This window comes from Pseudonaja textilis, chromosome 9 (genome assembly GCF_049901715.1).
Source record: "Pseudonaja textilis isolate UNSWEBS1 chromosome 9, rPseTex1.2, whole genome shotgun sequence".
Classification (NCBI taxonomy): Eukaryota; Metazoa; Chordata; class Lepidosauria; order Squamata; family Elapidae; genus Pseudonaja; species Pseudonaja textilis.
The window spans coordinates 27,377,392-27,401,286 of NC_141998.1; the positions used below are offsets into that span (position 1 = coordinate 27,377,392).

At 54.5% G+C, this 23,895-nt stretch overlaps 4 protein-coding genes across 9 annotated transcripts; 3 read left to right on the forward strand and 1 right to left on the reverse strand.

The window, feature by feature from the left end:
• Nucleotides 1-846: 846 nt before the first annotated feature.
• Nucleotides 847-6,819, forward strand: LOC113441854 (T-cell surface glycoprotein CD3 gamma chain). Of its 2 annotated transcripts, none has more exons than XM_026709056.2 (6): nucleotides 847-1,042; nucleotides 3,216-3,251; nucleotides 4,111-4,311; nucleotides 5,109-5,240; nucleotides 5,469-5,512; nucleotides 6,334-6,819. In XM_026709056.2, the coding sequence occupies exons 1-6, from the start codon at nucleotides 988-990 to the stop codon at nucleotides 6,397-6,399; spliced, it is 534 nt and encodes a 177-aa protein (XP_026564841.1). In that variant the 5' UTR covers nucleotides 847-987; the 3' UTR covers nucleotides 6,400-6,819. The 2 variants fall into 2 exon arrangements, with proteins under 2 accessions (XP_026564841.1, XP_026564840.1); XM_026709055.2 differs by lacking the exon at nucleotides 847-1,042 and adding an exon at nucleotides 1,276-1,492.
• A 587-nt stretch (nucleotides 6,820-7,406) lies between these two features.
• On the reverse strand, nucleotides 7,407-14,728 carry CD3E (CD3 epsilon subunit of T-cell receptor complex). 5 transcript variants are annotated; one of them, XM_087938735.1, is made up of 7 exons: nucleotides 14,117-14,728; nucleotides 11,894-12,021; nucleotides 10,454-10,480; nucleotides 9,525-9,725; nucleotides 9,193-9,345; nucleotides 8,902-8,948; nucleotides 7,407-7,965 (listed from the first exon to the last, which is right to left on the reverse strand). In XM_087938735.1, the coding sequence occupies exons 1-7, from the start codon at nucleotides 14,182-14,184 to the stop codon at nucleotides 7,909-7,911; spliced, it is 681 nt and encodes a 226-aa protein (XP_087794861.1). In that variant the 5' UTR covers nucleotides 14,185-14,728; the 3' UTR covers nucleotides 7,407-7,908. The 5 variants fall into 5 exon arrangements, with proteins under 5 accessions (XP_087794861.1, XP_087794862.1, XP_087794859.1 ...); XM_087938736.1 differs by having other exon boundaries at nucleotides 14,054-14,217; XM_087938733.1 differs by lacking the exon at nucleotides 14,117-14,728 and adding an exon at nucleotides 13,309-14,072.
• On the forward strand, nucleotides 13,674-17,050 carry MPZL2 (myelin protein zero like 2). The gene is made up of 6 exons (XM_087938738.1): nucleotides 13,674-13,803; nucleotides 14,212-14,378; nucleotides 14,922-15,132; nucleotides 15,220-15,355; nucleotides 15,957-16,034; nucleotides 16,231-17,050. Coding segments are annotated over exons 1-6 (651 nt in total). The 5' UTR covers nucleotides 13,674-13,745; the 3' UTR covers nucleotides 16,232-17,050.
• A 1,262-nt stretch (nucleotides 17,051-18,312) lies between these two features.
• LOC113441853 (myelin protein zero-like protein 3) lies at nucleotides 18,313-23,138 on the forward strand. The gene is made up of 6 exons (XM_026709053.2): nucleotides 18,313-18,395; nucleotides 18,689-18,855; nucleotides 19,018-19,228; nucleotides 19,510-19,678; nucleotides 19,876-19,930; nucleotides 21,972-23,138. The coding sequence occupies exons 1-6, from the start codon at nucleotides 18,338-18,340 to the stop codon at nucleotides 21,996-21,998; spliced, it is 687 nt and encodes a 228-aa protein (XP_026564838.1). The 5' UTR covers nucleotides 18,313-18,337; the 3' UTR covers nucleotides 21,999-23,138.
• The last annotated feature ends 757 nt before the right edge of the window (nucleotides 23,139-23,895 follow it).

Genomic DNA, 23,895 nt, shown 5'->3' on the forward strand with positions numbered 1-23,895 from the left:
GGGGGAGGAGGCAGAGGCGGACACCGACCGACCGACCGTGCAGCCGCACCGCGTCTAGAGGGAGCTGTCGGCGCCTGCGTCACCCTCGACCTTCGGAGGCGCCCCGGTCCCAGGCGCGGGGCAGCCGCCTCTCCGCCCTGCGGCCCGGCCAGCCACTTGAGTGCCAGCCGGTAGCGCGATAAAGCAGCAGCGACAAAGGCGCCGCCTCCCGCCAGGCCCCTCCGGGCACCTGTCCGAGGACGGCTCCGAGACGGCCGCCGAAGCGAGCGGGACACCCTGGGGACGCGAGGGCTCCGGCCGGCTTCGGCTTTGTCCCCGAGCGCCGATCCCAGACAGGCGCTCGGACAGAGGGAGGGCGGAGACGAGCCTGTCGCTGGAGGTTTCCCGGCGCCCCGATCCTCGGCCAGTAGGGCAGCCTGGGGAGCTCTGGGAGTCGAAGTGCACAGACCTTAAAATGGCCGAGGTTGCGAAGCGCTGCTCTGGGTCGACAGTTGGAGGCTGAGGGCCGGTGCTGCGGTGCCCCAGCAGGAGCTGAGGAGGGACCCGGCTGGGCTGAGCCGCCACTCCGGGTTGGCTCTAACTGCCCTGCCCGACATGCCTGGCCAAAAGGGCGGAGGTGCCTCCCCACTCTCGGGGCTTGTTTCTGGGGTGCCTGAGTGGAGAACTGCTGCTGGGACAGAGGGCCCAGTTCTGCCATTCAGTTCCGCAAAGGGGAAAGGAAATCAGCTCCATTTTTTCAGCAGAGCGCTTTCCCTGTAGCATCTCTTTCATCCTTTCATTTCCTTACGTGTAAAAGCATGCACACACACACACACATATGCACCACACAGGACGGAAGTGCCCCCACCCACAGACTTCCTGCTGCAGACTGCCTGCAAAAATCTTCCCTACATCTTCTTGCCCAGTCATTTTTTCACCTGTCAGAAGACCTGCTGCCTGAGCTGAGAAAAACAGGGACCGACATATCTGGCTCCCCCATTGACAAGCATGGGAGGCCAGGAACAGTTGCTGTGGGTAACTCTCCTTGCCCTGTTCTTCCAAGGTAGGCAGTTTGAGAGTGGGGTGGCTTGTGGAGTGGGAGGGGAGGCAGGCTGCGAAAGAAAGAAAGGAAGAAAGAAAGAAGACGAGCAGCGTAGTGAGAAGGCACGAGGACCAGACTGCCAGTTCATTACCATGTGTTGCTTGCCCTCAGCTGTGTTTGTGATTCAGAGCATCTGCTTAGCCCCCCCCCCCCAACTGAAAGCAGCAGACCATTGTCCTCGCCACACCTGGCCTGGGGTTGGAGGCAGCCACTTCCCTCTTTCTCACCAACCTCATAAATGAGGAATGGGACATTTATGTTGCAAGCTTTTGGAGGAAAGGCTGAATGCAAATGTTAATACAGCCCCCTGAAGAGGAAAACCTGTCAGAGCAATGATGGAGATGTTGCCTTTAGTGGCTGCCAGATTCCAGGGCCAAAGGATCTGTGATCTGTCTCCACAGCCTATGGTAGGTGAGGAAATATTATTATGTGCCTGTCCTGAACCACTAGCATTTGGGGAGAAAAAACTTCTCTCTGTCCACTTTTCTCAGACTTTGCCTATTAGATTTTAGATTTAGATAAATTTATTGTCATTGTACTCAGAAACCTGAGAACAACGAAATAAGGTGCTCTTCCACAACATACAACTGAACAACACCAAAAGACATATACAAATAACAATGTAAAACAAATTAAAACAAATAACAGTTAAAAACTGTACAACCAGGATATATATATGTTAAGACCACCAGATTCATAACTCTGCATTTAACCTGATCACAGCACTTGGGTAAAAGCTATGTTTAAATCTACTTGTCCTGGCTTTCAGCACTCTATATATCGTCTTCCTGATGGTAGGATCTCAAACAACGAGTGGCCTGGATGCGAAGGGTCTCTCAAGATCTTTTGTATCTTCCTTCTACATCCCATGTTATACAAATCCTCCAATGAGGGAAGAGGGCATCCGGTGATCTTTTGTGCCCTTTTTAATCACACTTTGGAGTGCCCTTTTCTCCGCCTCTGTACAACTCCTAAACCACACACACAGGCAATAAGATAAAATGCTCTCTATAGAGCTTCAATAAAAGGCAACCAACAGACTCTCTGGCAATTGTTGTGATCTTAAAAGTCTTAAAAAATACAGTCGTTGATGAGCCTTTTTTTCTAGGGCTAAAGTATTTGCCCCCCATGTTAGATCTTGTTTCAGGATGGTACCTAAAAACTTACATTCTGCCACCTGTTCTACCAAAACACCATCGATATACAATGACTGGATATCCGAACTGCTCTTCCTGTAATCCACTATGAATTCCTTTGTCTTATTTATATTAAAAATAAGATTGTTTACTTTGCACCAGAGGGACAGCTGATGAACTTCATCCCTGTACGCAGACTCATCATTATCAGAAATGAGCCCCACCAACGTCGTATCATCTGCAAACTTAATGATCTTATTGCTCAGATGAATAGAGGTGCAATCAGACGTATAAATAGTGAATAAAAGTGGACTCAATACACAGCCCTGAGGAGTGCCAGTATTGAGGATCTCCACAGAAATGTTCATTCATCCTAACCCTTTGTGAACAATGTGATAAAAAATTCAGAATCCACCAACATATGGAGTCCGGTAGCTTCAGATCTTTAAGCTTGGACATCAATCTGTGGGGTAATATTGTGTTGAAAGCAGAACTAAAATCAACCAATAATATTCTGACGTACGTTCCTTTTTTCTCCAAGTGAGATAGGGCAGTATGAAGAACAGTATTGACAGCATCCTCAGTAGATCTGTTTGTTCTATAAGCAAACTGATAATTGTCAAAGGTAACAGGAAGGCAAGAAATAATATATTTCCGAACTAACTGCTCGAAGCAGTTATTATTAAAAACCTCAATAATGGTGCTCCTTAGCAGCCTCTTTCTGAAATTAAGAAGTCACATAAATGTTTCCTTTCTCAGGTTAACGTCATTCTTTCAGCCAAAGACTGATCAGTCCTCCATTAGCGTTTGCTATTCCCTCTTCCTTCCCTTCCTAGATGCCATTTGGCATGGAGTCCACGCGTTTAAATGCATCTGCACTGCATACATTCCACTGTTTGATGTTGCTTGGACAACTGGGTGGAGGACTGGTGTGTGGTATTATTGGTGTTTCTTGTTCCCAGTTTATTTTGATCCGTGTTGAAATTATTTTCTTTCAGGCATCAGCATCAGTGGAAATACCGCATCTGAAAATGGTATGCTTTATCCCAGTTTTCTAAAAGAAAGAAAAGCAGTGAGGCAGCTTGGGAGGAGTTTAAATAGGATGGATTTATACAGTATGTCTGGGTCCAGCCATACGTTTTGTGGCCGTGTTTTACTGACTATGCCGTAATTGGCTGGGTTTGCGCAATGAGCGTAGACTGATGCACAAGCCCAGTCGATGACTCTTGGTGTGCTTAATTTTTTGCCTCTCTTTCATTTGGGGCTGGTTTCTGAATTTTCCAGATCCTGGGTGTTTGGAAAAGGCTTGTTTCCAAGAGAATATTTGGAAAGATTTTTCTGGCTGGCTAGAAGCTCATCAAGAGTCATTCCTGGTTAGGAGGGCAAAGGGCCTTAAACAACACTTCAAGACCGCCAGGTAGACTAGGCAGGAGGAAGTCTCAGCAGTTTCCCTAGGACTTTCAGCTGAGCAGACCTGTTACAGGAGGAAGGCAAGTTCCCTGAGACCAGCGAAGTGGGAGAGAAGCAGCGGCAAAGACGTGGGGTCCCAGCGGCTGATAGCAGGTTTCTGGCCTTGCAGGGGCCTGGTCTACTTTCAGCAGACAAACTCCCTGCCCACCCCATCCCTGGATAGAGAAAACGGAAGCAGACCTTTGCTCAGCAGCAACCGCTGGCCCAGAACTAGGAATAAACACAAAGGCTTGTTTCACTTAACCAATGATACTTAAGCCATGATACTTTTGCAGAAGGAATACCAGTTCCTGAAGATGGCCGTATAAATATGCCTTGCTAAAATGCTTGTTATCTAGTTTGTTTGGCCCCTGCAACCCTGGAGGTGCTGGTGAGGTGATGCCTGTGGGACCTTTGCTCCACCTCATCCCATTTGTTTTGCAGATATCGTCATAGAGCAAAAAGGGAAAACTGTCTACCTGGTATGTACAGGGGGCAACAATGAGACACGCTGGAAAAAAGACGGGGTGAATCTAACCCCCCAAGGGAAGAAGTTGATGTTGGCTGTGATGGACGACCCCAGAGGCATCTACCAGTGTCTCGACAGGGATGAGAAAAACAGAACCCTGCAAGTTTTCATCCGGAGTGCGTAAGCCTTCTTTCCCCTGCTTTACTTAACAACATTGCCAGTCATCCAGTTTCAGCGAGGCAGATACCGGGGTTTTCTGAAACAGACCTGCCCTTTGTAGGTGGGACGGTCCAGGTGAAAGGAATATTTTAGCTCCATTCCCTACCCAGAGACAGTCTTGAGCAAAACAAGAAGGATGGGGGCAGCTTGATTGGCAGATGTCTTTAAAAGAATCTGGGCAGTCTATCCTCAGCCTGGTAAATTGTCTACCTCCTCACTTCAAAAGGAGCTTCACTTGTTTGGTGAGGTCTCAGTTTGCTTCTTAGCTGATTAAATGAGGCTAGTCCTCTTCCTATGGAACCAAGCTTTTTCCTTAAGAACTTGCTTGTCTATTCTTAGGTATTAGAAAAAAATGTGGTGTAGATTTTTCGGGAGGTAAACTGTCAAATCACCACCTCTGTGACTTAGATTGAGTGTTCCTGCGCTGAAATGTGTCTGGAGATGAAATGCTCCATTCTGCTCATGTTCAGCATTTCTGGCCTCTCTTATCAGGCTGCTCTTTCTCAGGACACAGGTGATCTTTCTGCCAAGCCCTGTAAAAGCCTGGGACGGCCCCTGGGATGGGCAGATTGGAGACTGCAGCTGGGCCTCCCTTTCTCTGCCCAGTGACCTGGCAATGGCCTCGGATGGGTGAGGGCAGCTTGTGGCAGTTCTGCCATAAAAGGACACCTGCTCTGCTTGGGTGAGGCCTCTGTGGACTCCACTTGGATATGAGGGGGAGTGCAGAGTGTATCTTCAACGTTTTGTTTCACAGTGTGCCAGTACTGCATCCATCTGGACTTCACCACGATTCTGGGGATTTCAGTCGCCAGCCTCCTTGCCACAGTCTTCCTAGCCATCGCTGTGTACCACCTAGCTGTGGAAGAGCGGAGCCGGCCTGCCCAAGGTGAGGAGGTGGCAGGAAAGGGGAGCCAAGGAACTTCTTGAAAGGGCCATGGTGGTTTTCTCCAGAAGGAAAGACCGCCTCATTTGCAGCTCAAGTGCCCCCTCCCGTTTCTTGCCTGCCTCAGAGATTCCACCCCCCCCCCACCCACCCCCCACCCACACACCCACTGCCCTCTTGGGCTCTTGGTTTGTTCCCTGTGGACTCAGTCTTCCTATTTTGATCCTGCAGCTTCTGATAAGCAGAGCCTGTTGGCCAACGACCAGCTGTACCAGGTGAGAGCTTCCTTTCGGCTTTTCCTTTCTGTGTCAGATCAGAGACTGGCCAGTTCATCCCACAGAAAGTGGGAGACCTACTAGAAGATTGGATGAACATGGGCCATTTGTGTATCCCAGCAGAGTAGAGATGGGGCGGAGCTAGAACCAGGTATGAGCACACCTGTGCCCTTATTCATTGAGTAAAACTAGCTGCTCTCCTAGTCACTGATGGCTTTGACAAAGAGTCTGCCGACCTCTTGGGCATCTCCAGAGCCCCAGCCCCACAGAGGGTCCCCTAGCAGGGAAGGCTGCCCCAAGGACAGCAGACTCCGCCAAGCCTGTCCTCATCCAGGCCTATTAAGCTGTTTGGCAACAGCCAGAACCACGAGCTCCAGTCCCCGCTTGGCTTGGCTTGCTGGGCAAATCCTGGATTTTACTTGAGGATCCAGCGTGGTTGTCAAAGGAGCCACAGTTAACAATTCCGCGTAAGAGTGAAAAGTATCCCAGGGGTGCAATTGGCCACCCTGGGGCCACGGCACTGATTTCCCTTCCAGAAACCCTGGCACACGTTCTGCCCTCCCTGCCAACGGAGAGAGAGCCACCACACCAGAAGGGAAGCAAGCTATGGGGGCCGCTAAATGGGCCCTCCAAACTGGAGGGCAAGGGGTCGTGTGGGAGACCGGTGGAGCAGTGTCCTACCTGCCTGACCAGGCCACATTTCCCAGAGCCACTGCTGCCACTGCCGCCGCCTCCTCACCCGCTGCTGGCTCTTGGCCCCCAAAGTGATAGAAGTGTGCTCTGCCCACATAGGCGCTAAGGGTAGGTGTTCTTCCTTCCAGCCTCTCCAGGAGCGCAACGACAGGCCATACAGCCACATTGCCATCACCAAGCCTCGCCGCCGATGACGCCGTTCTCCAGCCGCCTTCGGGTTCCCCTTCCTGCGCTCAATCCCCGAGGGACGTCCATTAGGTCAGCTGAGGTGGGGAATTGTGGGGCCCTCCCTCCGCCTGTGTCTGCCTTCTACTCCAGGGCCTCAAGCCGGAGACCTGCTGGAGCTGTCGGAGCTGCTGGATTGCATTTTCTGTTTGTTAACCCTAAGAGTGTGGGCTTGGGGGGGGGGGGGGCAGCCTGCTTTAAGCTAGTTTGATGAATGCCCTCAGGTGCAATGCTGGGAATGTGGTGGCCGATCAGAAGAAGAAGGTCTTTTCTTGGCAACACAAGTGGCCGGTTCATCTTCCATCCTTCCCTTTGCAGCTGAAACTGGGTCCCTGGCGTTGCTCCCCTGGGCGTCCTGCCCCTCCCCCAATAAAAGGTGTTGCTTGCAACTTCCTCTCTAACATGGTGATGTTTGACTCAAAGGGCTGCAATGGAGTTGGAGTGCAAATGTCATGGAGTCAGCCATTTGCACCAGGGTGTAGCCACCCCCAGGTGGTGATTCATAGGGCAGCAGAGGGTGGTGGCTTGTGCCTTTCTTGAAGTGCAGCTGTGCTTGCTTTTGACCACATCCTGTGGAACGAGCACATCACCTGGGGCGGGGGCTGGTTCGATGTGGGGCCCCAGCATTTCCTCCCCTCTGCAACTGCCAGATTTTGTGCTGAGGGACCTCCTGGTGCAGCTGGAGCCTTCATGGGGCTGCCTCTCACCGTCAGCAACGGGTTCATTCGGCTGGTCCTCAGGCAGGGAGGGAGGGAGGCCCACTGCCCGTCTTAGGACTATGGGGGTGCTATGTGACCTGGGCTCCCCTCCCAGCGGGGCACTGCGGGTGGCTGGGAAAGCAGAGAAGATCTGGGCTTTCATGTCTGGCTAGTCACTCCTGCACCTCCTCTTTTCTCTCTGCCCCCCCACTTCCCCAAGTCTGTTCCCAGTAATACCCGTATTATCAGAGAAGAAGCAGCACAGGAGGCGGCTGGGGTGAATGGAAGAGAGCTTTACTAGGATTCTTTGCAAGCACAAGCCAAACAAATGTAAAAGCAGGCCCTCGTGGCGTCCCCTGCCAGGGCAAGTGGGCACAAATGGACCAGGTGCTCTAGGGGAGACCTGGTCACAAGTGGTCCCTGGGCACCCCCAGCCAGAACAGCAGGCCCTGCCCAGGGGACGGGACGGGAGCCACAGAGTTGGGGTGCCCTTGGAGTAGCAGTGCTCTGGCTGAGTGGCCCCACACGAGGGGAGAGGCTCCCAGGGTGCCCCTTTCTCGCCCAGGTGAGACCTGCAGTCATCCCGCAGCTCTCTGCTCCACCGGGGATGGGGCTCTCCAGGCCACCCGATTTTCTAGCGGCAAAGCTCGGCGCAAACAGGGAGCCCCCCCACACCAGGAAGGTCAGCAGTTAGTGCAAAGAGGAGAAGGCAGGCACTTCTGGGACTCTCGTGGCCAGCTGGAACATCTGGCATCTTGCCATGGCAAGCGAGGCAGCACCTCAGGAAGCCTGGGGCTCCAGACCAGCATACACCTCCCGTTGGCCCTTCCGGATCGGCTGCAGGAACAGAACATGTTTGGGTCAAACCTGGCCTTACTTTCTAGGACGCTGGCTGTGTGTGTGTAAGAGGGGCATTGGCAAAGGGAGGACCCCACTCGCTGTATGCGATACAGACTCTTGATTCTGATGCTCTTCGCTCTCCAGAGCTTTTGATTGTTTTTGCACTTGTTTGTGTAATACGTATCAGGGAACCGTGGCTTCCATATGCAGTAGAGTTTAAAGCCATGTTAGGTTCTTTTTTTAAGTGGGGGAATCATAAAGATGTGTGGGATGTGTCTGTAATGTTACATTTTCTAAACTGGTAAGTAAAAAAATTCACAATGTAGCTTCTAATGTGGGTATTAGATTTTAAAAATTAATTGAGAAAAGCAAATTGATTCAGAGATTCACTCAAATAATCTTTGAACTAAACCTCCCAGTCGAATTTTTGTTCCATCCTGACAGTACCAAAGTAGGGGGAAAAGTCATTTTGGGATCTGCTCCCAAACGTAAAAGTCAGTGCTGATGAAATTCACTAAATTTGAGAGCATTTGCACCAAGACCAAATTCCCTGTGTGTGTCCAATGACGCTTCGCCAATGAAGAATCCCATCCTATCCTATTTCTATTTTATTCTTATTGTAGCCTATGATACTATCATGAGGTGTTGTCCCTGATGACTCTTGACGAATGTATCTTTTCTCTTAAGGACACTGAGAGCATTTGCACCAAAGAGAAATTCCTTGTGTGTCCAATCACACTTGGCCAATGAAGAATCCCATCCTATCCTGTTCTAAAACTGGATCCTCACTTAGGCAATAGACCTTAGCAGAGAAGGGGGGGCAAGTGCCTGTTTCCCCTCTGCAGCTCCGACCCTTGGCCTCCAGTACTTGAGATGCTGCACAGGGGACTGTGGACTCCCCCACCACCATCCCATATTCAGTCCAGGGCTTACCTCATAATCTGGATTTGGAACAGGTGGGGGCTGATCTGTTTGCTGTCCTGGAGCAAAAAGCAAAGTGCAAAGTTCATTGCCTCTGCCGTTCTCTGGCTCAGCACTCTCTCTCTCTCTTCCCCCCCCCCCCCCACCCCACACACTGTCCTTTTCTCCTGCTGTGATTGCCTGGGCTTGCAAAATCATCTGCTGTCCTGGTTGTTGCACTACCCTCACCCCTCAGACTCCTCCAAACTGCAAAGCATCGTGCTTAAAACCTGGCCTGCAGTTGCGGGGGGCGGGGGCACTCACCTTGCAGCCGCCGTGGGGCACCTGGCCTGAAGAGGGCTTGCTGCTTCTGGCTGCAGAAGTAGACCAGGAGCAGGACTCCCAGTGTGAGCAGGAGGTCAGCCACGACGATGCCAGCCCCGAGGCCGAAGCTCAGCTCCACACAGTCCTTGCACCCTGAAGGAAACCCCAAAGCCTCCGCTGAACAGGGAGCTCTGCCAGCCTGGCTTTGCGGGAAGGGTCTTCTCTGCCCTGGCTGCCTGGGACTAGAAGGGTGCGGTGGGATTGGCCACCAGGCAACTCAAGCTGCTGAGCAGCCCCCCTCCCCCATCAAGGGCAGAGAAGCCATGACTGACCTTTGATCTGCAGGTAAATCTTCCAGAATTTGGCATTCTTTTGCCCACAGAAAAAATTCCACCCTCTTTCGAGCTGGTCGTCTGGGGTGGAGAAGTTCAGAGTTTTCGTGCGTCCTCGATCGGACTTCATGTCCCACCAATTGAATTCCTTTCCCGGGCACGTGAGAAACACCTTCCCCAAAGAGAGTTCCACCTTGATTTCTACGGCAAGTCAGAAAAAGAGTCTACCTGGCAGCTCTGGGCACAAACCCTGGCAGATAATCCAGCAGGTTCTCACTGGGAAGAGCAGCGTGGCTGTCTTTTCGCCAAGACTATGAGCTAGTGCCCCACAGCACACACCCACACACACACCCACACACACCCCACACACATCTCTCTCCCTTCTTCCCAGTCGAGGCTTTGTGGCTTTTTTCTTTGCCCCACATGCACGTTCAGGGAGAGGCCTGGCCTCCTTACAGGCAGCCTGTCTGCTTTGCCACAGGTGTTAGTCACTGGCAGTTTTAAAAGGTAACTTACAGTAGTTTACCTTTGAACAGACGTTGCTATTCTTATTCTGCAACCATCTCCAAACACTTTCCTGGACTGTCATTAACCTGAGCTTCTTCAGAGGAAGAGACATGGAACAGGACGGCTATGCCATGTCCCCGAGAGCGTCCATTTTCATTCAAAAAAGCGACACCCCCTCCCCCACACACCCCGGGGGAGCCGGGACAGAGGCTGGGCCTCGTTGGAGCCTCCCAGTTTCTTAATCCTGGTGGCAAGGACGCCTCCTCAGCCATCACAAACCCACCCAGGTAAATACGCGGCGGCTGGTTTGGGGCAAGGGTGCCAGGGGCAGTCCCTGATGACTGCATGGACAAGAGCCGCTGCTCCCTTTCTGACTTGTTTCCAGCAATGCCCCAAAGTCCCAAAGCCACTCCCTTCCTTACCTTCAACCTGTCCCTCCGCCTGCCTGGCTGTGAAAAGAAGAAAAAAACACAGTGAAGACCTTCTCACCGGCACGCAACGGCCATTGATTCCAGAATAAAGCTGCTCCCTTCCGCACCTTAAAAGCCATTTCTTTTATGAAGCCTGAGCAAAGCTGGAGGACAAGGCTGTGGGCCAGGTTGCTCCCCAAAAAGCCCCTGAAATGGAGCGGCTGCTCCACAAGTCAGACTTGTGGCAATTATTCTAACAGCTTTCTGGAGGAATCACCCAGCAGCCCCTCGTGGGCACCGCTGCAGCCGTACCCAGGAAAAGGCAGCGGAAAGCGTGGGTGCAGGCGTTGGTTTTCTTGCCTGGCACCGAAGACTGAGGCATCACAAGGCCTCTCATGTTTGCATCGTGTAATCTTCCAGAAGCTTCCTTTGCAGGGTCAGGTGGCTCCTATGCCAAACTAGGCCACCATTGTTTAAAAGAGGACCTGTGGACCTTACTTTGAAGAGGGGACTCCGCTCCATCATGCAGCTAGAGACCCTCCCATGTGTGCTCCTCCCCCTCCCCCTCCAGGGCTCTCCTGAGGAAAGGGACACACACACACACACACACACACACACACACACACACACACACGGTAGCGGGAAAGAGAGAGCTCTCCCCCAACTCAAGGGATTCAGCCCTACCCACCAGGCCCGCTCCTCCACCACTCAGCCCCAGGCACCACCCTGAGATTTCAGGTAGTCTTTGAGTTACAACCATTTGTTTTACAACTGTTTGAAGTTACGACAGGGCTGGCCGAAAAAGTGATTTACATCCAGTCCTCGCACTTATAACCCCCACAGCATCCTCATGGTTACATGATTGTCATTTGAAACTTTCCCAGAGGGTTTCAACAAGTAAAGTCAATGGGGAAAGCCTGATTTGCTTCACAATGGCATGGTTTGATTCACAACTGCAGCTGAAAAAGTCACAAAATTCAATGTAAGTCACTTAGCGACTGCTTTATTTAGCAACAAAAGTTCTAGTCCCAATTGTGGCTGTAAGTTGAGGATTACCTGCACTAGGAGGGGAGGAAATGACTGACCACCTGCTCTGAAAAACACAACCCAGGTGGAAAACATTTAGTTGGGAAATAATTTGTGATTTCTCGAAAATGTTCTCCACCACCCAACACACAATCGCCAATGTACTGCGGGAAAACCTCTTCTAGAGGATCTGGTCATGGAGATCGACCTGTTGCCTGGAAGGGGAGATGGCGTCCTTGGGGCTGTCAGGCCTGAGGCTTTGGGAAAGGCAGCCATGTGCGCAAACAAGGCGGCTGCCTCCCTTCACAACATGTGGCTGGGCCCCAGGAGAGCTTGACCGGCAGGGCCAGAAGCCAGGCGGACCGATTGCTGGAATAAGCAGGAGCCCAGATGGGGCCCCAGCCCGGCCCTCCTTGCGGCACTCACCTGGGTGGAACAGGAGCAGCACCAAGGCGCCCAAAGGGAGCCCCAGAGGCATCTTCCCACTCTCTGCGGCTCCCCCGTTGGAGAACCTGCTGCCTCTCTCCCTCTGCAGGAGGGCTCTGAGAACAGGGCTGAGCAATCGGTAAAGAAAGAGAAAGAAACCCGCTGTGGGCCCAGCCCGCCAGGAAGTGGGGGCTCCGGCAAAGCAGGAGGAGCGAGCTGCCGAGGCTCAGTGAAGGCACAGATGGAGCCAGGACTGCTCAGCTGCCCCCCCCCTGCAGGAGAGGGGGCGGGGGGGGGGGGCTCTTCCAGCAACACAGAAGAAGCAGTCACAGGCATCCCACCCCCCACCCACCGCCTCTTCAATCCCTCCACCAAATACACACTAGCCCTTATTTACTGCCCGATGTCTTGGCAGGAACAGCTTCTGGGCCACTGGACTGGAGGCCCAGCTGGTGCTTCGGGGGTGGGGGATGGGGGTGGGGCTCAGCAGTCAATCCAAGGGACCACAATCTCAGATTCGTGATGAAAGAAAGTGAAGGCAAACGCCTTCCAAACAGCCGGCGGCCAAGAACAATTGGTTGATATCCTCGGGAGCCTCCAGTTTGAGTTCCTCTGGTCATCACAGCTGGGAAGCTCTCCCTGACCAACATCCGCTCCTGTACAGCAGTTGCCACTCCATCAGGTGTGGCAGCGATGTCCTGTGGCAAGCAGGCACAGCACAGCCAAGGCTTTGCTATCAGGCGCTACAGTGCCTCCCTGGGATCATCCCCTGGCCCTGCCAGGCCTGGGCTTAAGGCCCTCCTCTGCTGCCTTTGGGGCTGGCATGCACCTGAGCTCAGCCTGATGGCCTCAGATAGTGGGCAAATTTAAGTGCCTCTTTTCAGGTAAAGAGAGAGCCTTCTGAGCATGTGCAGACAGCTCCCCAAGCATCCCCACTCACAAGAACTGCTTCTTAGGAAGATGGGGGAGGGGAGAGCATTTAAGAGATTCTTCAGTGTTTAGTTTGGTGTTTGGAGGTACCAGAAGTGCAGGGCTGAAAATAAATCTAACAAACAAAATGGAGGCTGCACCCTGTCTTCTCTTTGCACAACCCCTTCAGACTCAAATACACACACACACACACACACACACACACACACACACACACACACACACGGCTCCAGCCAAGGCCCCTCTACAACCTGGTGAAGAACCCCAACCTTTCCAGCTCTGCTGGCAGTGGAAAGGCTCCCTGTGCCTGAGGCCAGGACTCACCCACCCAGGTACCCCGCCCGACAAGGACCTCCCCAGTTTCCCCAAATGGCCAGCCAATCAGACCCCAAAGACTTCCTGCCTCGTAGTCCTAACCTCTATACAAATCTTGGCTTTCCCCGTAGTGGGGGCTCTCTTTCTTGCAATGCAGACAATCAACAAACCTCGCAATAAACCCTTGCAGTGAACAAATCCCCCCTCGTGTTCGGGCCGGCTTGGCACTACCTTTTGCGGGAGAATCTCCTTTTATTTCGATGGTCCCTAACAATTCTAGGACTTTCCCCAAATTCCGGGACAGGGGTAGGAACGAGTGGGGCTCCTGTGGAAAGAGCGTGGGGCGCGGCTCCTCGGAGAGGCCGTCTCCGCCTCGCTCCGGTGCAAGGGGACGCGCAGAACAGCCCCGCGAGCGGGGAGCCGGTCGGTGGCGCCCAGCCCAGCTCCGGCATGCGACAGCCTGGAGAAAGGGGGCGGGGGCCAGGTGAGCTCTTCCTTGGGCGGCCCGTGGGAGGCTCCCAATCCTTGCGGGACGCGCCCGGCTCATTCCAGGTTTGGGAGGCGTTTCGGCGGAGCGGCTGGCCGGATCCCGCAGAGGCAGGCGCTCATGGCCCCCCCGGCGTCGCGGCGCGCGGGACCCGCGGCCTGGGGCTTCTTTCTGCTCGGTAAGACAAGCCTGTTCTCCCCCCCACCCCCGGAGCGGCGATGCAAGGCCCGGGATCCCCGCCGAGAAGTCCCGGCTGGGTGGCCTCCCTGCGGACCCCGATCGCGACCCCGAGGAAGGCAGAGGCGCGGCCTTGGCTCTTCCGGAGTTGCCGCCTCTAGGCCGCCCCCGCAGCGGTTGCGGACCCGGGCCGCCACGCCCGGGGCTGCTCTGGGCGGCGGCGGCGGCGTCACCGGCCGACGAGTTCCTACCCGTCGGAGCCGCGACCTGTTCAGCGGCTTCCTTCCCTTCTGCGCCGAGCGGGCAGCGCCCACCTCCAGGAAGCGGCGGCTCTGGGCCCTTCCTTCCTTCCGCCAGGTGCCGTCGGGCCCTGCCGCGGCATTCGCCTTCCCTCTGCTTCTTTCCGCAGCGCTCGGGCCGGTGGCGGCTCTGGAAACGTTCACCCCTGGCACCCTGGAAGCATTGAACGGGACCGACGTGCGCTTGAAGTGCACCTTCCGCAGTCCAGTCCCGGCGGGTCCGAAGCTGACGGTTTCCTGGTATTTCCAGTCGGAGCTGAAGGAGCCTCTGGAGGCGGTCAGTCCCCTTGCGGTGCGGCGGGGCAGAGAGGCTGCTAAGGGTCATCAGCCGGTGGGGTGGGGGCTCGGCTCCGAGGCACCTGGGGGAAAAGCAGAGTGTCCCCCGCTCCTTCGGAAGCGTTTGGCAGAGCGGCCTGTGCTTCCCTGGGCCACTTGGCTCAGCAGGCAGAATCCCCAGAAGGCATTCAGGGCCCGTTTGCTGGAGCCCGGCCCAGCCTCTCCTGCCCACCCACTCAGGCAGAGGTAGCTGCCCCTGGGAGGCAGGTCTGGAGTCCCCCAAGCCCCAGGCACACTCCCTGCAGGCTGACTGGATGGCCCTCTTGCAGAGGAGCTCAGGGAAGCTTCCCCAGCCCCCCCCCTTCCCCTGGCTACTGCACATCCCCCCTTCATCATAGCCATTGGGTGGGGGCCTTCCCTTGCCCAGAGCTCAGCAGAGTCCTTTCACAAAGCAGTAAGAGAAATTATCTGGACCTGGGTGCAAGAGATGCTGCTAAGCGAAGACTAGGAGCTGCCTAACTGGTGCTCTCTTGGCTGTGCTCAGGTGCTCTACTACAACCACCGGGCTTACCCCTCCAAATCAGTCCGCTTCCTAGACAGAATCACCTGGGATGGCAACGTACACAAAAATGACGCTTCCATTATGCTCCACAATGTGAGCCCCAAAGACAACGGGACCTTCCAGTGCCATGTGAAGAACCCACCTGATGTGGACGGTATCATTGGCGAGATCCGGCTGAGTGTTGTATTGAAAAGTGAGCGAGCCAGGTGGGCTGCAGGGGGCTGGCACTGCTACCCTTGTCTTTCTCTTCCTCATCGGCCCTCCTGTTGTCTCTGGACAGGAAGCTTTTCGGAGGTGCATATTTTGGTCCTTACCATTGGCATTTCCTGTGCTGCAATGGTCCTCCTTGTGGTGGTCGTGGTGATCTGGCGTCACTGGCGGAGGATGCCGCAAGACAAGACAAGGGAGGTGGGCAGGTGAGTTGCAGGGAGGGACTGGCCTCCTGGGTGGCACTCCTTTGTGGCAGAGGACTGTGCAAGTGGTGGAAATGGGGCTCCGCTGAGGAGGAGCTGGCATGGTCTGAAATTCACCCAGCAGAATCCAGAAGCCACAGAGAGCCCTGCAAATGGCTGAGTTGAGGCTGCCCAGCAGACTGTCACGAGAGACTGTACACAGGAGATTTCTTGGAATGGCCTCGACCTTCACACAGGAGGGAGGCAGCTAATTATTGATCGACTCTGTGGGTGCTTTACATGTACAGTGCCACATCTGATTCCAACGTTCAAGACAGGGCACTTTCTCCCTCTGCTTCCTGCAGCCAGAGTCGTCCCCCCCCCCAAAAAAAGACCCCCTTGCCTCCCCTGGATGGCTTGGCAGTAAAAGGCAGGTGTGCCTGCAGCCCCCCCAGCAGGCATAGGGAACCAGAGCACCCCCCCAAAACATCCCCGAATGCAACCTGAGCCAGTGGTGGCTACCCAGCTGACCTGCCCCATCCCCCCCCCGTCCCATCTCACAAAGCAGCCACTTTGGTGCCTCCGGACCTGCGGTTGTTGCCCTTCTTCCCCTCTTCTCAAATAGGTCAGAGCAATTGAAGCTGAAGGAAGGTGGAGAGGAAAAGGAGACCCCCCTGTCCAGAGAGGGGGCCCATCGGTCTTGGTAAGGAAAGGATGCTGGAGCTGGAGGGGTTGGACCAGCACCGGGCAGGAGCTGTTACCAGCTACTCCAAGATGGAGGTGGGAGGCTGAAGTTTCCTTTCCCTCGAAGAGAAACCAGGGATGGAGGGGCTGCGGCAATTGTAGGTGATGCCTGGCGCATCACCCACAATAACTTCTTGTGTGCTTTTCTCTCCCAGATCCACCCATGGACGCTGTGGCCTGTTGGAGCGGAGGCGGCAAAGGGGCTTCTGCTCCTGGCCTTGAAGGAGAAGACTTCCTGCAGGATGTAGGAGCGCCTGCAGGAGACAAAACCTCACCTCTGCCCACATGACGCCAAAGGTCTGCCTAGCTGGTCTTCTCCATGTGTCTGAAGCAGTCGCCCTCCCCTGCCCACCTGGAGTATGGATTGCCTTTGGCACGGTGACTGAAGACCTCGGGGCCGCTGGCCACCAAGTTGGGGTCAGCAGAAGATCTGGTCAAGACAGACTGGCCAGGCCAAGCTTGGGGGAGGGCAATGGGAACCACTTTGCCAACTGTTCTGCTCTCTTTCCTGGGCCAAAGCCAAGGGGGAGCCCCCAACCACTTAGGAAAGGGTCTCCTCTTCCAACAGGATCAAAGCCCCATTTCTGTGGCCTGCCTGGAGTAGCAGGAGCTCTGCCTCATTTTGTGCAGGCAGAAGGTCTTGGTGCAGCCATTCCATGTCCTTTAAGGCTCTCCAGCCCAGGCTGACAGCACAAATCTTTCCTTAAAACCAGGGTTTGCTTTCTCCTTCGGGAGGATTTAAGAGCCCTGGACAAAAAACAATTCTCTGGCCACTGAGCCCCTTTTATGTGACCCTACCAACAACTACCTCTAAAACTCGGAAGCTTCAGATATTAGAGGACTGTCTGCTGGATTTCTTACGTGCCACCCTTTCATATCCTTAGGTGACAACACTTTCATACACTAATTTATTTAAAGGGTCTTGTATGCAAATGGAATATTTTATAATAAAGGTACAATTGCCTGGGATTAAAAGTGAGTGTCATCTAGCTTAATGGAATGTAGTACGGAAGCCCATCCCGATCAATTGTGCCACCCTTGAAGCCAGGCGGCCCCAGGAGAGCGGATTCTGCACACTACCATCCTGGAGGGAGCCCAAAAAGAAGTTCCTGCTCAGAGGCCCAGGAGGAGCAAGGGGGAGACCCAGATCAACTGGGGGGGTGGGGGGGGAAACTAAGAGGGGGAGGGGCAGATTGAGGCGAAGTAGCACGGAGTCTCCAGCAGTGTCTGGACTTGGGCTGGTTGGTTGGGAGGGAGGGAGGGAGGGAGGACTGGGCAATGCCGCCTAAGAAACCACCCACAGGTGGCATTGCCTCTCCTGGGTCAAACTCCCTTGCCCTCCAGTGGCCTCTGGAGTGAGACCTCAGTGGGTGCAGTTGGCTGGTCTTCATTTGAGGCTCTGGGGTGGCAGCTGAGGGGCCTCCTGGCCAAACCCAGCCTGCTCCAACTTGCTGAGAAGGAGAACTTGTTGGGGCAGACCAATCAGCTGGACCAAGGGCCCAAAGTGGCTGCTGGAGCCTCTTCTGCACACCAAGCAAAAGAAAAAGAAAAACACAATTTCACCTCCACCATGAAATTATACCAGGCATTTTGGCACAGACAGGCTCCTGTTCTAGATTCTCCTTTTCTTGGTCAGGTGATGGGAGGTGATTACCGGCAGTCCCGGCTGGGCTGCTGCATTCCAGAGACGGTCATAGGAGTGGTTTGGTTCAGGTCTAGCAAGTCCTGGGCGGCCAAGCTGGGGCCCAGGCAGCAAACCCAGGCTGAGGCAAAGGGCGCGACCCGGGCCAAGAGTCTCCTTCGAGAGCTGCCGAATCTCCATTCCTTGCTTCGGATTCCACCTTTCATCCGCACACACAGAGTCGGGATGCGGTTATTGTCTCAGCAATCGCTCTTGGGAAGTTGCCGGACATCAGGGGAGTTTCCGCCGCCCCTGCCCGCCTCTTTTCTCCAGTTCAGCTTCGCTCCCGGAGGAGATTGAAAAGCGGCCAAAGCGCCTTGACCGCTGCCGGACGTCTGGCCTCCCCACGGGGGCCCCTGCTCTCTTTCGCCTTCTTGGCCGGATCCACTCGAGATCTGCCGGTTCCTCCCGAACCTTCACGGGGGAGGGGCGCGGGGGGCGGCCGGCCCTACTTCCTAAGAGCCGCGGCGGGAGAAGCGGGGCGCCCCTGTTGCCAGCGCTGGCAGAACTCCTCGGAGCAGGGCCCGCCTCTTCCGGCTTCACCGGCCGGCCGGCTGGGCAGGTGCGGCAGGTCCCGGAAAATGGGGCTGGAGCGGAAGCAGCCCGGCGGAGCGGCCGCGCTGTCTCTGCTCCTCTTGGGTGAGCAGGGCTGCCGCACGGCGGGGATGCGAGGCGGGGAGGACGGCGAGCTGGGGAGGGGGTCGCGGCGGAGGCCTCGGCCAGGGGCCCGGCCCGCTGCCACCCAGGACCGGAGGGCGGCGGGCCCGGGAAGGCGGCTTCGGGCGGGGGTTCGGCTTTCGCGCGCTCCGAAGCCCCGCCGCGGCGGTCTGCTTTCCCTCCCGACGGGCTCCGGTGCCAGACAGGTGGCGGAAGAGGGCCCGGGGGGCTGCGGCCGGGAGGCTGACCGGCGCTGCGGCTGTGCTTGCTTGCAGCGGTTGCCAGAGTCCACCTGCTGGAGATCCAGACCGCTGCCCAAGTTCGCGCGTTTGTGGGCGAGCCGGTGACCCTCAAGTGCCGGTTCAAATCCTCCGCTCCGGTCACAGAGCAGCTCACCATCGACTGGACCTACCGGCCTCTTGCCGGGGGCAACTTGGAACCGGTGAGCTGCGGGAGGGCCCTGGTTCTGCTGCTTTGGCAGCCCTGAAGTGGCACAGTCCACGGGAGGAAGTCGGGCAGCCGGGTGACCTCTTCTCCCTGGGGGAGTTGGTTGCTGTGGGCTCTTCTGCTCTGGCTTACCCTCCCCTCCCCTCCCCTCCCCCAGGTCTTCCACTACCAGTCCAGTGCCTACCCAGCCAAGAGAGGGAGCTTCCGGGAGAGAGTTTCTTGGGCTGGCGATGTGTCCAAGCAGGATGCTTCCATTATGATCTGGAACCCAACCCTGGAGGATAACGGGACATTCACCTGTTCTGTGAAGAATCCCCCTGATGTGCAGCACAACATCCCTCAAACCCTGCTGACCGTCAGTCAGAGAGGTAAAACAGAGGGAGGGGGGCAGGAGGGGGAGGGTGTGGCAGGCCCCGCATTGCCACTGCCAGCTGCTTCCTGAAAGTCTGCTCCTCTTGGCTCAGGCTGGTCGTCCTTCTGCCTGCCCTGCAGAGGGTCTTCCAGTTTGGGGTGCCTGGGGTAGCTGAGGGGGCTGCACTAGTCCCTAACGTTGCCCTGGGGGACTCTTATAGGCTCACCTGGGGCTTCCTCTAGCAGGCAGCAGGAAGGAGTTTTGCTCTGCCTGCCCCACCCTGCTCTGTTTCCAAAGGTGCCTCCTTCCAGCTGACCTCATCTGGACTGCTTTCCATCCTGGTCTTTCTTCCCTCTGGCATTGTGGTGGTTCTGCTGCTGGTTCGGATGAATCAGAAATCTGGGTTGATGAAACCAAGTAGGCAGCTTGGTTGCCAGAAGTCCTCCATCGAAGTCTGCGTCGAAGAGTAAGAGCGATGAGGGGAGGGGTTGAGCCTTGGCAGAGGGACTGATTGCCTCCTAAGGGAGGTGAAGATGGCCCTCCCTCTGCTACACCCCAGGGCAAGTGGTAGCTGAGAAGGAGAGGCCCACCCGGTATAGGAGCAGAGGGGCCCACAATTGGGCTGCTGGTGGAGCTAGTTGCTTCTCTCTTCTTTTTCTACAGACCTGAGCAAAGGGGCTGCAGGGAGCGACTGGTTAGCTGTTGTTTGCAGTGCCTGGTAAGCTGAAAGGTCATTAGGAGAGAAATCTTTTGCATTTTCCCACATGTTATGGAAGCACCAATTCCTGCATCCTCTCGCTGGGAAGCCAGCAGGGGTTCAGCCTCCTCCCTGCTGGCATCTCTCTCATTCTTCCCCACTGAGAACCAGCAGACACTGGCAGAGTGCTTAGACTGCCCTCGGGCTGCCTGGAGGGTCGCTGAGCTCAGAAAGGTGGCCCAAAGAGACTAAGTAGAAGGTTGTAGGAGATGCCAACAAGGCTCTGTGATTGGGAGCGAGGGGAGACCTGCTGGAGATATGAAACTTATTGGCAGAGAAGAAAATGTGGACGGAGAAAAGTCCTTCCTCCCCCAGCAAATGCTGTAACTTAGAATCATACATAATCTTCCTTTACCAGCTGTTCCTTCAGCAACTGTTCGAAGTCCTGATGGTGCTGAAAAAAATAACTGTACATTCCATTTATGACCTTCACAGAATCCCTGTCATGTAACTTCCATTATGTTCAATACACAACATGTGTGTGTGTGAACTGTGGTCGTCCCCCCCCCACCCGGCCCCTTCTTGTGGTTTGGAAAGGAAAGAGTTACAAGACAGGAAGCCCTTTGCTCTTCTACACATTGAAAGCAATGAAATCCCACTGGCAAAGGGAAAGGGGCCAGGGATGAAGAGATTCCTCCTTTCCCCCCTCTTCCCTCCACAGAGCAGAGAAGAAGAGATTTGAAAAGAGTGCTAGAAACTGTGTGCCACACCGGTGGCTCCCAGCCCTGGGTGGCCAGGACCTTTACGTTAGTTTCCATTGGTACAAGGACACTCCAAAAGGGGCAAACAAAGCGGAAAATGTGACAGAAAGCAGCATCCAATCCATTTAGCCGTCTCTTTGCTTAGTTGCAGGGTTGCCAGTTCCATCTGAGGGGGTTAAGTGAAGATTATCTACGAGCATAGAAGATCGGTTTATTATTTGTTAATCAATCAAATGTATATAGCTGCCTTTCTCACACAAATTAATTTTAGTTCATGCACAATAAAACCAACAGTTGAAATATTCCATCAAGGCAAAAATAAATAGGAGAGCAAGGTCATGAGGGAACGCGCCCGAGTGTTGCTCATGAGGCAGCCAATAGGCGGGATCCCCTGTAGGAGAATCCCCCACCACAACTGGGCAGAGGGATGACGCTCTCTAGGGCGGGGGCCCCAGCAGGGAAGGCTCTGCTCCTGAGCAGGTGGGATGAAAAGATGTACAGGCAGTCTTCGACTTATGACTACAATGGAGCCCAAAATTTCTGTTGCTAAGCAAGACATGTGTAAAGTGGATTTTGCCTCATTTTATGACCTTTCTTGCCATAGTTGTTAAATTAATCGCTGCAGTTGTTAAGTTAGTGACACGCTTGTTAAGTGAACCTGGCTTTCCCATTGACTTTGCTGGTCAGAGAGTTTCAAAAGATGAGCAAAGACCCCAGGTAATTACGACTGTCCTAAATAGGAAACAGTTGCCAAGCATTCGAAGTTTGGTCAAGTGACCCTGGTGCTGCTACAACAGTCATAAGTGTGAACAATGGCCACAAGTCACTTTTTTCACTAAATGGACTGTCGTAAGTAGAAGACTACCTGTAATCAGGGCGAGGCCTCTCTCAGATTCAGAACCATAAGAGAGGACTTCCTTCTACCAAGCTTCATTCTGAGGTTTGCCAGCATCAGGAATAGTCACAGCCACCACTCTCAGGGGTGTAAAACTTCGAATGGGATTTCTTACCCATCCAATCTTGGGCATCATGCCAAGGGCTGGCAAGAGGGGTGAGTCCGCCTGCTGTGGCTTGGCTTGGCCGGGCCTGTGTGAATGGAATGCTGGCTGGGGAGACCCACAGGCTGCGCGCATTATTTGGGGCAGGGGGATGTTTTCTGCTGGGGGGAGAGGACTTGAAGGGATCTTCATCCCTGAGCCAGCAACACTTGTGACCCAAAGGGCTGGGCTGAGCGAAGGGCACGTGGGTCTCCCCAGCTCCCTCCCTCCCTGACAGCTGTCCCTTCCCTCCCTCCCGTCCAGGACACCGATGAGGAGGAGCCATACTGATGCTGACAGAGGGAGGGAGAAAGAGTCGCTTTTGCCGCGCTACTAAGACCCGGCTCTGGAAGTCTCCAATGAATGGAACTTTTCCTGGAGTAAAATGATCGGATTTCATTCCATTATAGGAATTATCCTGATTTGATATTTTCTCTTTTCTAGCCTTTCTCTTGCCCTGTGAATAGGCCTGGAAGAGTGGGTAGTGGAGGGTCTATCTGGCAGCTAGGCTCTTGGGCTCTCCTCCTCCTCCTCCTCCTCCTCCTCCTCCTCCTCCTCCTCCTCCTCCTCCTCCTCTTTCTTCATGAGCTTCTGCTCATAAAATGTGAGGACAGTTCCAAGCCCGTCCCTGGGCTCTTTCTGTCCTGAGAAACCACCCATGTCATTTGAGCTCACTGCCGGAAGAGGAGATGGTGAGGGTGAAGACCACGAGTGGGTTTCCACCTGTTCTGTCCACCTCTGTAGAATCTGTAGCTCTGAAGAGCAGCAGACATAGAACCAGTTCTATGTCTGCTGATTTTTTTGCCCACCCGCCCACCTGGGCTCTTACCTGATCTTTATTTCCTGATTTCTCAACTTCAGCTGCTGAATGACGCACAGCTGCAGTTAAAAAAACAAGAAAAGAGGGCTGTTTCAAAGGCTGCTTCTCTGCACACAGCATGCTGATGACAATTTACAGGGGACGATTTAGAGGCACACTGCTCACATCACCAAACCTCACAAATCCCAACCAGTAGCTAACCCTGTCATATCCCACCCCTGGTGAAGACTAACTTAAAGGCACAGGATCGGGCTCTTCATGGACTCCCCTGTAGGCAGTAAATGTCAGCCACCGGTGTGACCATTGCTGGATGTAAGCACACGCCTACAGCAGCTGCCTCCATATCTTTCTGGATCTGGGCCTCCTGTGGAAAGAGGGCTGGGCCTCTTAAGCCTCCAGCTGGTCTTGTGGAGCATTGTGGCCTCCACGTGGAAAGGCAGATGAACCGGCTGAAGCTAAATGTCCAGACTGTCCCCAACCCTCAAGAGTTGGGACCGCTGGCCTTAGGGCCTTCACCTGCAGATCCACCCTCCCTTTCATTTCTTCCTTGGTCAGCTCCTCTCTGCAGAGAGCCTCTCCTTCTGCAACCAATAAAATGCCTTCTGCCAACTTCTTTGTCTTGTTGCTTTGACCAGAACTGGTCTATCATTCATTGGGGGGTGGGGAGCAGGGGAGGAATTGGGAAAAGCACACATCTAGATGTGTGCTTTATCTTCCCTGTGTTTGATTTGGACAGTGCCTGCTGAAGACTGAATAACTTTCCAGCCCAGAAGGGTGAAAGGCCAGGATCCTGGTGCCAGCCAAATGGCACAAATCCTTGCAGATAATGGAAAGGAATGGCCTTCCCCAGTTTACCACCCAGAGCCTGGCTGCTCTTCTCCTCTCCTTTAAGGGAGGGGCCAGCTGGGGCATCTCTCTGGCTCAGTGAGCAGGGCCAATCACACCTGGCCCCTTCGGAACCACTTCAGAACACCCCACCCCACCCCCATGCTTCCAAGAGCTGCTGTGCCTGATGATGACATCATCGTGTACATGGAATGATCAAGGGGAATCAAGCAGGTAGAACCAGGTTGCTCTGATGGGGGGGAGCGGGGAGAGGCCGCAACTTAGTTCTTGAAATACCAGGCGTGAGAATACGCCGTCCTGCTAGAGGGGTTCCCTAGGAAGCAGTGGATGGTTTGGTGAAGGTCCCCTGTCTTAACATGGAGGCTCAACAGGTTATGGGGTCCAGACTCTCTCTGTTGGGCTCTGGCATTGTGGACATTCTGTGCTTCTGTGCCACCTTAATGAGGATTTAAGTTCCGTGCAAGCTTAGAGTGGCTATGGGGCTGAAGTTCTGGAGTTTACTCTGAGCCATTGGCATAGTCT

Excerpts from the sequence above, each read along its gene's own strand:
- CD3E (XM_087938733.1), bottom strand. The coding sequence starts at position 13,685 with ATGAGCCGGGCGCGTCCCGCAAGGATTGGGAGCCTCCCACGGGCCGCC. Across the intron at positions 12,022-13,308 it reads CTGCAAGGGTTTATTGCGAG|CCCTGTTCTCAGAGCCCTCC; the intron begins GTTTGTTGATTG and ends CCGATTGCTCAG. Across the intron at positions 9,726-10,453 it reads GGCGGAGGGACAGGTTGAAG|AAATCAAGGTGGAACTCTCT; the intron begins GTAAGGAAGGGA and ends GACTTGCCGTAG.
- LOC113441853 (XM_026709053.2), top strand. The coding sequence starts at position 18,338 with ATGGGGCTGGAGCGGAAGCAGCCCGGCGGAGCGGCCGCGCTGTCTCTG. Across the intron at positions 19,679-19,875 it reads ATCGAAGTCTGCGTCGAAGA|ACCTGAGCAAAGGGGCTGCA; the intron begins GTAAGAGCGATG and ends CTTTTTCTACAG. Across the intron at positions 19,931-21,971 it reads GCTGTTGTTTGCAGTGCCTG|GACACCGATGAGGAGGAGCC; the intron begins GTAAGCTGAAAG and ends CCTCCCGTCCAG.
- LOC113441854 (XM_026709055.2), top strand. The coding sequence starts at position 1,414 with ATGATGGAGATGTTGCCTTTAGTGGCTGCCAGATTCCAGGGCCAAAGG. Across the intron at positions 1,493-3,215 it reads GTCTCCACAGCCTATGGTAG|GCATCAGCATCAGTGGAAAT; the intron begins GTGAGGAAATAT and ends ATTTTCTTTCAG. Across the intron at positions 4,312-5,108 it reads CCTGCAAGTTTTCATCCGGA|TGTGCCAGTACTGCATCCAT; the intron begins GTGCGTAAGCCT and ends TTTGTTTCACAG.
- MPZL2 (XM_087938738.1), top strand. The coding sequence starts at position 13,746 with ATGGCCCCCCCGGCGTCGCGGCGCGCGGGACCCGCGGCCTGGGGCTTC. Across the intron at positions 14,379-14,921 it reads TGAAGGAGCCTCTGGAGGCG|GTGCTCTACTACAACCACCG; the intron begins GTCAGTCCCCTT and ends GGCTGTGCTCAG. Across the intron at positions 15,356-15,956 it reads AAGACAAGGGAGGTGGGCAG|GTCAGAGCAATTGAAGCTGA; the intron begins GTGAGTTGCAGG and ends CTTCTCAAATAG.